At 66.6% G+C, this 11607-nt stretch overlaps 5 protein-coding genes across 5 annotated transcripts in view; 4 read left to right on the top strand and 1 right to left on the bottom strand.

Annotated features, from left to right (window-relative positions):
• Nucleotides 1-1638, top strand: part of AMSG_09623 (uncharacterized protein) — a gene marked incomplete at its 5' end in the record, with an annotated part of 1796 nt that extends 158 nt beyond the window's left edge. The window contains one exon of the mRNA XM_013898723.1: nucleotides 59-1638. Coding sequence (XP_013754177.1) covers nucleotides 59-1612 — 1554 coding nt within the window. The 3' untranslated portion in view covers nucleotides 1613-1638. The remainder of the gene's footprint in view (nucleotides 1-58) is intronic.
• A 122-nt stretch (nucleotides 1639-1760) lies between these two features.
• On the top strand, nucleotides 1761-5169 carry AMSG_09622 (ubiquitin carboxyl-terminal hydrolase; the record flags this gene model as incomplete). The annotated part of the gene is made up of 2 exons (XM_013898722.1): nucleotides 1761-1841; nucleotides 1933-5169. The coding sequence occupies 2 exons, from the start codon at nucleotides 1761-1763 to the stop codon at nucleotides 5167-5169; spliced, it is 3318 nt and encodes a 1105-aa protein (XP_013754176.1).
• A 233-nt stretch (nucleotides 5170-5402) lies between these two features.
• On the top strand, nucleotides 5403-9318 carry AMSG_09621 (leucine-rich repeat protein; the record flags this gene model as incomplete). The annotated part of the gene is made up of 1 exon (XM_013898721.1): nucleotides 5403-9318. One exon carries the CDS (start codon nucleotides 5403-5405, stop codon nucleotides 9261-9263), a length of 3861 nt encoding a protein of 1286 aa, XP_013754175.1. The 3' UTR covers nucleotides 9264-9318.
• A 135-nt stretch (nucleotides 9319-9453) lies between these two features.
• Nucleotides 9454-10387, top strand: AMSG_09620 (40S ribosomal protein S16; the record flags this gene model as incomplete). Its single annotated transcript, XM_013898720.1, has 2 exons — nucleotides 9454-9501; nucleotides 9995-10387. The coding sequence occupies exons 1-2, from the start codon at nucleotides 9469-9471 to the stop codon at nucleotides 10385-10387; spliced, it is 426 nt and encodes a 141-aa protein (XP_013754174.1). The 5' UTR covers nucleotides 9454-9468.
• A 122-nt stretch (nucleotides 10388-10509) lies between these two features.
• Nucleotides 10510-11607, bottom strand: part of AMSG_09619 (SAM binding domain-containing protein) — a gene marked incomplete at both ends in the record, with an annotated part of 1608 nt that continues 510 nt past the window's right edge. Inside the window, one exon of the mRNA XM_013898719.1 lies at nucleotides 10510-11433. Coding sequence (XP_013754173.1) covers nucleotides 10510-11433 — 924 coding nt within the window. The remainder of the gene's footprint in view (nucleotides 11434-11607) is intronic.

Below are 11607 nucleotides of genomic sequence, written 5' to 3'. Positions count from 1 at the left end.
GACTCCGCCGCCGCGGCTGCTACGGCTGGCGGTGTCGTCGGGCGCGGCGTTTATTGAGCACATTGGGTTTGAAGCCGCGGTCGATGGCCCGCAACTTGTTGTCGAGGCTTCGTTCAACGGCTTCCGCGCCGCGTCTCAGCCGGTGCCTGCTGCCGTTGAACCGGGCTTTGATACCTTGTTCGAGCTCCCGCTGCCGGCTGGCCCGCCACACGCCCTGCTCCACCTGGCGGAGCGCGTCCACATTGCTGTTGTGCGTGTCGATCCTCAGGGCGTCGAGCCCGGGCCCGTCCGCACCGTCATCGGCGCGTACGACCTCGAGTGGCGCGGCGTCCTCGCCGCCGTCCGCGACAAGGCCTCACTCGAGCTCCGCGGTGTCGGCGAGGGTGCATCGGTCACCGCAGGCCTCCTCGATGTTGCGCTCTCGGTCTCGCCGCCGTTTGCGTGCACCGGCCTGCTACAGGAGCCCGAGCTCCGCAAGGCGCTCAAGGACGAGCGCACGCGCGAGGCCCAGGCTGACAAGGCCTTCCTCATCTACGCCAAACAGTGGTGGCGCGAGTATCTCGCTGCACGCGATGTCCACCGTCACCGAGTCGTCAAGGTCCTCGCCGAAAATGAGGCCGGCGTCTCCCGCCCGGTCTCGACCTTTGTCACGCCGTTGCCGGCCGGCCGGCTACTCGGCTCGCCGCGGGCCGCCGCCCGCTTTGTTGCCCTCCTTCACCACGTCCGCCCCCTCCGCGTCGGCGGCGAGCGCGCCGAGATCTGGCATGCGCCCGCCAGCGTCCTTGCCCAGGGCGCGGGTGCCATCCACGACCTTGCCCTCCTCCTCGCCTCGCTCTTCCTCGGCTTTGGCCTCAACGCCTACGTCGCCGTTGGTACTGGGCCGGCTGGCGCCTACACATGGGTGGTCACTCTTGACTCGCCCGCCACCGGTGCCGGTCCAGTCTTCTGGGATGTGCTCTCGGGCGAAGCCCACGACGACCTCACCTCGCCTGATACTTCCGCCCTCTTTGCCACTGTTGGCACACTCTTCAACAACACTCAGCTCTATGCCAACGCCCAGGCCTCGGACGCGGTCGCCACCACAGCGTTTGATGTGACTAACCCTGACCACTGGGCCGCCATGGATCCAGACGTGCTGGCGGCCTCGCGTCCGGCTGCGCGCACGGCCCTTCTCCCGTCGCCCATGGACGCCATCGATGCGGCGCTGGGCCTCGAGACAGTCGTTGCCGCTCGCCTCGAGTCTTATCGTCGCGAGCTTGGCCTCTCAACCGTCTGGTCACACCCGCTCTCACATCTACTCGAGCCTGCGCTCGCCACCTATGAGCTGGAGCGCCTCGCCGGCGCCGCTGTCCCCGGGAACGCCGAGTTCCAGCAGGCCGTCCGCGCCCACGTTCCGCGCGGCTCGGTCTTCAAGGCATTCCCCATTCAGTTCAAGTCGCCTTCGCCCGCCCCGATCTGGGCTGCCCTCCTCGACTCACCGGTCGCTGCCTCCATCATCCAATCCCCGCACCCGCGCGCCAAGTTTGGCCTTCGCGTCTCGGTTGCCACCTACCCGGACGCGGTCGCCGCCGTCTGGCTTGTCATCGCCCTCATCTACCCCAAGTCCACGTAACCAAATGACATCAAATCACCTATCCCCCCCCCCCCTCCTCCCCTGTACCGGCACGGCGCCGGCACTGGCACAAACCGCCGGCGACCGCCGCGGCAACCACTGGCCCAAGCCCAGAAGCGACACACCTGTCGGGCGAGCCAAGCACCAGATGAGCGAGGCCAACGAGGAAGGCATCCGCACCCTCATAGAGATGGGCCTCTCCCAACCCCGGGCCGTCACTGCCCTCGAGGTACGCTGTCCGTCCGACCCCGCGCCATCCCCCTCCCCCTCCCCTTCCTTCCTTCACCCCTCCCCGCCTCCCCGCCTCCGACAGGTCGCAGGTCGCACTCACGCCGCAGACCACAAGACAGAAGGGCGGGAACAATGTGGAGCGGGCCATCGAGTGGCACTTTGCCCACATGGACGATGTAGCGGTGCCGGTTGCCGGGCGCACCTCGCCCGTCGAGGGCAATGGCGGCGGCCATGGTAGCGCACCGCCGGGCGGCGCCTCGGCAGGCGTTGACGCCCGCGAGGCGTCTGCGGCTGGCGCGCTGGCTGGCATGGGTGGAGCAGGCACAGGCGCTGGCAGCGTGGCCGGCGCAGGCACCACCGTCGCCGGCCCAGCCAACAGGCCGAGCATCGAGGAGGAGCAGCTGAACAAAGCCATCGCAGAGTCGCTGAAGGAAAGCCAGGGCGGCGGGGCAGGCGCTGCCGCCTCGGACGCCGCCGGCGGGAGCAAGGTCACTACCGAGGACGAGGCGCTGTCGAGGGCCATCGAGGCCTCACTGGCGGACAAGCCCGGGTATGATCCCATTGCCATGGAGGCTGTCAATCCGCACGACCGCGTCCGCGATGACCCGTCGCTGCCGGTTGGTCTCAAGAACATCGGGAACACGTGCTACGTCAACTCGCTCATGCAGACCTACTTTCACCTCCCGGTCCTCCGCTACGCCGTTCTTTCGTTCGAGCCGGCACCTGAGGATTATGCCATTCTCGACGCCATGGAGCTCTCCGACGACACGGCCACCAACGCGCTGCGGTTTGTGCAGGAGATGCAGCGCCTCTTTGGCTTCCTCTCGCTCACCACGCGCAAGGCCCTTGACGTCCGCAAAGTCATGAACACCCTGCTCGCCGCCGACGGCAAGCCTATTTCCATGGGCGCCCAGCAGGACGCACAAGAGTTCCACATGCGGTTCATGCAGCGGCTCGAGGAGGCCTTTGACATTGACTTTGCCGCTCGGACCGCCGGTGCTTCAACAGAGGCTGCTTCGCCGCCCGCCGAGCAGCAGCAGCAGCTCCTGTCACGTGCCAATGTCATCCGTGCGCTCTTTCAGGGAAAGGTCGTCTCTGTCCGCCGCGGGAACGAGGCTGACGGCACCCCGTTCGAGTCGGTCAGCACCGAGTCGTTTGCAGAGATCATGGTCCCGCTCGCAGACAACATCTACGACGCCCTCGACGAGTACACTGCGCCGTCGACCATCTCCGGGTACATTTCGCCGGCCGGCCACACGACTGATGCCGAAGAACTAACCATGTTTGAAGAGTTTCCGCCCGTTGTCGCAATCCAGCTCCGCCGTGTCGTCTACAACGCCGCGGTCGGCCAGCGAATCAAGCTCAACTCCAAGGTCACGTTCCCCAAGTACCTGTATATGGACCGCTACCACGCGTCCAACGCCGCCACTGCATCCAAGCTCCGCGAGCAGGCCAACGGGCTCAAGGCACAGCGGACCTCGCTCAAGGCCCAGCTCGAGAGCTACCTTAGCTTTCCGGCCGGCGACGCCAAGATGCCGGTTCAGCAGCTGCTGCGCGGGTCGCTGTCGTACCTTGACGAGCTGACGTCGGACACACCGCGCCCGGTCGGTGCGCCGCCGGCGCCCGAGCTCGATGCCATGAAGGCCTTCTTCCAGCGTGCTCTCACCGCCGAAGTTGCTGCCGTCTCCAAGCTCGAAGAGTCCATCTCGGTCCTGGAAGATCAGATCGAGCAAGTCTACGCCCACATGACCGACCATCCCTACCGGCTGCATTCAGTCTTGGTCCACTCGGGTGGCGCCCAGTCGGGCCACTACTGGTCGTTCGTCTACGAGCCGACCGAGGACAAGTGGTACAACTTCAACGACGCCACCGTCACCGTCGTGGACGAGGACAAGGTCTGGGCCGACTCGTTTGGTGACACTTCGGGCACCAACGCGTACTGCCTCTTCTACGTCGACGCCTCTAGCGACAAGAACTTGCCGGGCAAGCCGCTGGCTGGCCCGTCGTCGTCAATGGCCTCCACTGCGTCGTCGGCCTCGGGCGCGCTCGCGCTACCCACTCCGGCTTCGCCCGTCGCTGGAGGCCCGCTTGTAGGCGATGAGATCTCGCGGCTCATTGCCTCACCCAAGGCCGTCTCCCACGCCTACTTTACCTCGGTCGTTCCGCCCAAGCTGCAAGACCTGGTCGAGGCTGACAACGCCGAACTCGTCGCCGAGATGGCCAAGTGGGATGCCGAGCACGCTGACGGTGCCGCCGACTCGCCTGCTTATGGACCGCCCACTCTGGCCGAGGCCCAAGCCGCCGCTGTCGCTCGCGCCCAGGCTACCACAGACGCATCTTTGGCTGCCACCGCTGCCGTCACCGCTCCCGGCTCGGCGGCCTCATCCCCAGAGCTCGACGAAGGCAAGACCACCGCGTTTGTCGCTGCGTTTGCCTCCGAGCTTGAGAATCTTGCTATGGGCATGTCCCAGCACTCGACCATCCAGGACGAGCGCCTGGAGTCGTTCCCGCTCTTCCTTGCCCTGGAAGGCATGCCCGACATTGCCAAGCATGCCATCGCTGCCAAGGTCGTCCACGCCATCACCGGCACCGCTCTCAACGCTGATGCTGACACGCTGAGCGCCCTCTCGTGCGCCCTCCACGCCGCCGGCCACGACGATGCCGACCTTGCCTCGTTCCAGCCTGCCGTCGTCACCCAGCTCCGCACCGCTTATGCCAGCTTTTGCAACACCTCGGCCACGCTGCTTGCCGGGCTGACTGCACTTTCGAAGCGCGACGCCGTCAACGCACTCCGCCTGTTCGCGCACGGCCTCGCCCGCGATGCGCACGGCGCCCACGGCTCGCGCCGGCGCGAGCTCATCTTCTTCCTACGCGGCACATTGGTCCTTGTCGCCGACGCCGCGCGGCTTGCCCTCGGCAAGCACACCGAGAGCGAAACCTCGCGCGGCCTGGTCCTCCTTCACGCCGCCGCCGCCGTCACCGTCGCCTCGCTCGCCGCCGACGATCGTCTCCGCCTCGCCCTCGCAGCCCAGTGGCTGAGTTTGCTCGACAAGGCTGCCGCCTCTTCCTCGCCGCTGCCTTCCCCGCACCATCTCGAGCTCATTGCTGCCATTTCTGACCTCCTCTCGGGTGCCCGCGGCTCCGGCGCTGCTGTCCTCACCCTTGTCCCCCTCCCTGATGCAGCCGCATCCGCCGCCTCGGCCACGCTCTCCCGCACCTCCTTTTCCACTGCCTTTACAGTCGCCGCCGCCACCTACGGCCCACGCTTCTCATCGCTTCTCAAGCCCATCTACGGCGCGGACTCGGACGCGCTCGAGTACACATGAATACACGCCCCCCCCCCCCCTCCTCCCCACTACGGCCGATGGCCGATGGCCGATGTGGCCAGCAGCAGGAAAATCGCAACCGAGTCAAAACGCCCAAAATGGCAACCCACCAGCCAACCAACCCAACAACCAGCCAGGCGAGACGAGACGCGGAGACGTTGGCAACGACCAACACCCGACCCACCCCCCCACCCCCTCCCCCCCCGTCCACCCCACCCCCACCTCCCACAACCATGAACGGTGGCAACGGGAGTGGCGTTCCGCGGTTTGTGCGTGTGCTCCTTGTCGACGGGACAGCCAAGAGCCTCGCCCTCGGCCCCGCCACTACCGTCGGAGCGCTGCTCGCGGCGCTGGCGGAGAAGATAGCCCTTCCGGTGGCTGCGGCGGTTACGGATGCGAGCGCTGCTGGCGAAGATGCCGAGGGCGAGGCTGCGGCTGCGGCGGGCGAGGCTCCGGGCGCAGGAGGCCATGTCGCCGACGGGCCGTTCACCCTCTGGGCGCTGGACGACGACGGCAGCGAGCTCGGGCGAGAGCGGCTGGCGCTTCCGCTGCCGGCAGACCTTGTGCTGGCCAAGCTTCTGGAGGTGTGGCCCATGCTGGCCGATGCGGCGGCGGTGCGCAGCAGGAGCGGCGACTCGGCGACGGCCATGGCGGTGCCGGTGCTCTCGGTGCCGGTGCTGCGGCTGTCGCGGTCGCCGCTGGCACCCGGCAAGTTGTGGCACTCGCAGGACGCGCGCGTGGTTGACGCGGCCTATCGTGAGGCTGTGGCCCTGGTGCTGTCGTCGGCGGTGGCTGTGCCGTCGTCCATGGCTGTGGCTCTCGCTGGCATGCACGCCCACGTGGCGTACGGCGACTTTAACTCGGCCGTCCACTTGCCGGGCTTCTTTGGCGCAGGCGTCGACTCGATGGTGCCGGCGGCGGTTGTTTCCGGTAAGGGCTACAAGCGTGGCTCATGGGAGAAGAAGATTCTGGCCGAGCACCGCAAGCACGCCCTCCGCCACCCGCTGCTGGTCAAGCTCCTCTACCTGCACACACTGCAGTCGGTCTCGCGCCATCTCAACTACGCGTTCTTCTGCTCCTCCTCGCCCGACGCAGCGCTCCCGCTTGCCAAGCGCAAGCGCTCGTCGATGTCACGCTTCAAGCTCCCGGTTGCCCGCCTCGGTGTCAACGCCGACACCATCCTCCTCGAAGTGCCAGCGCCCAAGGCCTCGGCCGCACCCATCGAGTACATGCTGGACATGCGCTCGCCCGATGTTGACATGCGGGTCGAGCCCGGGCCGCTTCTGGACCCGACATCGCTGCTGCTGGTGACTGTCTCATCGCCGGCCGCCGTCCTCGCTCCACCTTCGGCCTGGGCTCAGGCCCACGGCAAGAATCTTGTCTTTGCCTTTACCTCGCCACTTGCTGCCTACCTTCTGGCTTTGCTTGAGATGCTTGGCTCGGCGTCGCCACGGCTGCCGCCGTTTGAAATGCTGCTTGCCGACCCGGCGGAAGCGTCATCGAGGCCCGGGACGCCGCGAGCTGGCTCGGCACCGAGCTCACGAGTCTCCTCCTCGTCGTCGTCGTCGGCGGCGGCGTCGGCGGCGTCGGCGTCGGCAAGCTCGGCAGCAGCAGCGACGACTGCAGCAGCTGGCGGCGCTGGTGCTGCCGCCGCCGCGAGCTCCAAGGCGAGCAGTGGCCGTCAGACGCCGCGTGCCGAGTCGCCGCAGGTGGGTGACGCGACACCGCTGGCACTGATCAAGGTGGCCAAGGACGCCAACTACTCCAAGCTTGCGCTGGAGAGCGTGCCGGCGGAGCTGGGCACGACGCAGGCACAGGCGACGGTGTGCTCGCTCCGGCTTGATCGCAACCAGCTCTCGCGGCTTCCGGCGTCGATCGGCTCACTCTTGCGGCTGACCTCGCTCAACCTCTCGTACAATGACCTCACAGAGCTGCCGACGGAGCTGGGCTTGCTGAGCAACCTCACGTCGCTTGAGCTCGTGGGTAACGCATTGACCGAGTGGCCAGCGGCGATGAGCTCGCTGGACAAGCTGGAGATTCTGGATTTGGAGCGCAACTTTCTGCGGTCGCTGCCAAGCTCGCTGGTGGGCCTGCGGTCGCTGACGCGGCTGCAGGCGTCGAAGAACGAGATTGCAGACGTGTCCGAGGTGCCTTGGTCGTCGGGCTTTGAACACCTGGTGCTGCTGGACCTCTCGCACAACGCGCTCACCAGGCTGCCTGCCTCGATGGCGTCGCTGCTGACGCTGCGTGTGCTGGACCTCCGCAACAACGCGCTTGTCGAGCTGCCGGACATGCTCTCGCAGCTCCCGGTCCTCTTCAAGCTCAATGTGTCGGACAACAAGATCCAGCAGCTCCCGGCCTCACTCTTTGACCTCGACGCGCTCAAGGACTTTAACGCCGACCGCAACGAGCTGACCGGCTTTGCCACGCCTTCGCCGGCACAGCTGAAGAACGCCAAGCGGTCGCGGCTCCTTCCGTCGCTTACCACCATCTCGCTTGTCTCCAACAAGCTCCGTGCCATTCCCGAGGTCCTATTTTCGCTGCCGAGGCTGCTGCTGCTTGACGTGACCGACAACCAGCTGGTGTCGATTCCTCCGTCGATTGGCAAGCTCAAGAACTCGCTCTGCGTCTTTTCGGCCGGCATGAACGCGCTGGAGGAGCTGCCTGTGGAGCTCTTTGCGTGCAAGCGGCTGCAGGAGCTCTCAGTCCCGTGCAACACCATCCGGGTCCTGCCGTCCAAGGTCCTCTCACTCTCGTCGCTATGGAAGCTCCATGTCGGCGACAACGAGCTTGTGGCGTTGCCGAACCTCTCCAAGCTTGTCTCGCTCGGCGAGTTGGTTGTCTCGGGCAACGCGCTGACCTCGCTCCCTTCGTGGGTCCTCACGCATCCGGGGCTAGAAGCGGTATACGCGGCGCGGAACGAGATTACTGCGCTCATGGGCTCGCGACTGACGGCCCCGCTGGAGGTCCTTGACCTCGAGCACAATAGACTGACCGCCGACGCCATGCCGTCCGCGTTGCTCTCGGCCGCCGACGGCGTGGTGCACTGGAAGCACAACCCGGGCGCGCCGACCGAGGCCAAGCCGATGCAGGGTGTGGAGAACCTGGTTGGCGAGCTCCTCGATCCGGTGGTGCTCAACGAGCATGCAGCGCGGTTTGAGCTCGGCACGGCCGACATGGTCGGCGTCCGCGAGTCGATGGAGGATGCTCTGCTCGTGGGTTGGCAGCTGTGGTCCGAGCCGGACGGCTCGCCGGTCGATCTGTTTGGCGTCTTTGACGGGCACGGCGGCTCGTTTGGCTCCAAGTTTGCGGCCGACACGCTGCCAGACGTTGTGACGGCCATGCGCCGCGACGACGGGCGCCCAGCGCTGCTCGAGGGCTCGGCCACGGCGCAGTTTGAAGCCGTGGCCACGTTGCTCTCGGACGCGCTCCGTAAGACCGAGTCGTCACTCAAGTCGGCCATCAAGGCGCGGCTGCGCAAGATGCCGCGGCTTAAGTTTGTCGGTTCGACCGGCGTCATGGCGCTTGCTGTCGCCAAAAAGCTGTACATTGCGAACATCGGTGACTCGCGCGCGGTTCTCTGGGTCCCAGCCCTCCCGTCGGGCGCGGTCCTTGGCTCGACCGGGCCAGTGGCGCAGGTCCACAAGCACCAGCCGCCGCCCGACTATCCGTGGACGCATCTGGAGGCCTCGTCTGGTTTTATCAAGCGCCTCTCGCATGACCACAAGCCCGAGTCGGCCGACGAACGCACCCGCATTCGCTCGCAGGGCGGGTACGTCGGCGACGAGTGCCGGGTCAACGACATTGTTGCCGTCTCGCGTGCCATCGGCGACTTTTATGTCAAGCCGTACGTCTCGCTCTGCCCAGACATCACTGGCCCATTTGAGCTCGACGGCCTCTCTGGCTCGGTCCTCGTCCTCGCGTGCGACGGCGTGTGGGACGTGCTCTCGGACGGCCAGGCCATGACCACCATCCTCGCCGAGCTCGCCGCGCCCGGCCCGGACCCGTGCGCTCGCGCCGCCTCGCGCGTCCGTGATCTTGCCTACCAGCTCGGCTCTGGTGACAACATCTCGGTCATGGTCATCCGCGTGTAGCTCCTATCGTCATCCCACGCACGCCCGCGCGAGTAACACTATCCAGCAAGATCCATCTCCCCTCCCCCCTCTAGTTCGGTCGGCCCGAGCCGTGACTCGGTCGGAGAGTCGGTCGGTCAGTTGGTGGCAGGGAAAAATGAAGACGGTGGGCGAGTGGCCAAAGTGTTGGGGAGTTAAGGACTCACACCACTCTGCATTAATCAACATGGTCCAGTCTGTGCAGGTCTTCGGCCGCAAGGTACGTACCGCCACGGGCAAAGCGCCCTGCGCTACCACCCCCCCTCCCACCCCATGTACTAGTCCATGGTGCGCCCCTCGCCCCCTGCTCTCCTGCTGCCTGCTCCCTGTTCCTCGCTGCGCCCCCCCCCGCCGTCCAGCTGCTCCGTCGCCGTGCTTGCGTCGCGATGGCCGCCCGTCCGGAGCGACGGCATTGGCGGCGGCATGGAGCGGCGAGCAGGGCGAGCATGGAGCAGCGCACAGCCCCCCGCAGCCGCACACGGCTAGTGGCATGTTTGCGCAGTGTGTTTGGCGGGTAGCGTGGCAAGTGGCGCAGATACCCGGGCCGAGGCGGGCCGGGAGGAGGAGGGCGACGGGGCGAGTGATTTCCGGCAATTTTGTGTGTGTCGGCGGCGGAGGAGCCGGGGGCCAGGGGGGGACGGGCATGGCAGCAGCAGCAACCGGAGGAGGAGGTGGCAGGCACTCACGGGAGGAACATGGGAGGACAAATGCAGAAGAACGCAACCGCCGTGGCTTACTGCAAGGCCGGCAAGGGCCTCATCAAGGTCAACGGCGCCCCGCTTGACCTCGTGGCCCCGGAGATCCTCCGCTACAAGCTCTACGAGCCGGTGCTCCTGCTGGGCAAGGCCCGGTTCGCCGGCGTCGACATCCGTGTCCGCACCAAGGGTGGTGGTTCGGTGGCGCAGATCTTCGCCATCCGCCAGGCCATCTCGCGTGCCATTGTTGCGTACTACGCCAAGTACGTCGATGAGGCCTCCAAGTCGGAGATCAAGAACATCCTCGTCAACTACGACCGGTCGCTCATCGTGTCGGACCCCCGCCGCTGCGAGCCGAAGAAGTTCGGCGGTCCGTCGGCCCGCGCCCGTGCCCAGAAGTCCTACCGTTAACAGCTTCGACTGCATCGAATCCATGTGTGTGCGTGAGGGTGGGGAGGGAGGCGAGAGATTGGTTGAGCTACGCCAGCCGAGGTAGAGCCGCGGGAGAGGCAGGTGCGATGGATGCGACGATGTTATTGGTCTGATGTTGCCTGGGCAGAGGACGCAGCAGTGGTAGTAGTGGTAGTGGTAGCAGTGGTGGTGGTAGTAGCAGCAGCCGGGGCGCCAGCCAGAGGCGGGTCGGTGTAGTCGGCCGGGACAGTGGGTGCAGCGTCGACAGGCTTGCGGGCAAAGGTGAGGTAGCCCGAGTGGCCGCCGATCTTGGCAAAGTTGCGGGCGGCCCAGTGCGAGGCGGGGCGGACGGAGCCGTCAAGGCTCTTTGTCCGCTTGGGCGCGGTGGACGAGGCCTCGTCGTCAGAGCCGGCGTCGTCGCCGGCGCGCTTGGCGCCGTGGGCAAGGTAGGGCGGGACCGAGAGCTGGCGCTCCTTGACCTCCATCGGCATGTGGACGTTCTCGACGGTGTGGATATCGACAAAGCCGAGCTCGCGGAGCCTGACACACATGCGCTGGACCTGCTCAATACAGGGCGAGAAGGAGCACATGATGCTCTCGCACTTGAGGACGTTGTAGGCGGCGGCGGCGGCGGACCACGGGGCCGGCAGATCGAGAAACAGCGCGTCGGCGTAGTTGTGCTCGAGGCCGATGCCCGGGAGGCCAAAGCCGTGGGCGCACACGTCGCGCTGAGTGCATGTCACCACGTCTGCGATGCTATGGGCGACAAACTCTGCAGTGGCAGTGGCGGCGCGGCCGGCGTGAAACTCAAAGGTATACACATGCCCACCCGGCGCGACCGTCCGTGCGAGAGCGTGCGAGAGCGAGCCCGATCCCGTACCCGACTCGACCACTACCGAGCCTGGAGCAAGGAGGAGCTTGGAGGTGACCAGCGAGATGTCGGGCGTGTACAAGATCTGAGTCCGGTGCGGCAGCGAGAGAGTCCACAGCTCGGGCGTCGGCCGCAGCAGATGCAGGTAGTTTTCCCGGGCCTTGCGCGAGCGGATCTATGCGGAGGGGAAGGGGTGAGGGGGGTGAGGGGGGTGAGGGGGGTGGAGGGAGGGGGAGGGGGAGGGGGGAGGAGGGGGTGGAGGGGGTGGAGGGGAGGGGGAGGAGGGTGGAGGGAGGGAGGAGGGAGGGAAGGGTGGAGGGGGAGGAGGGGGAGGAGGGGGTGAGGTGGG

The sequence above is a fragment of the Thecamonas trahens genome (genome assembly GCF_000142905.1).
Source record: "Thecamonas trahens ATCC 50062 unplaced genomic scaffold supercont1.52, whole genome shotgun sequence".
Lineage (NCBI taxonomy): Eukaryota > Apusomonadida > Apusomonadidae > Thecamonas > Thecamonas trahens.
This window is presented reverse-complemented; position numbering and strand designations above follow the sequence as displayed.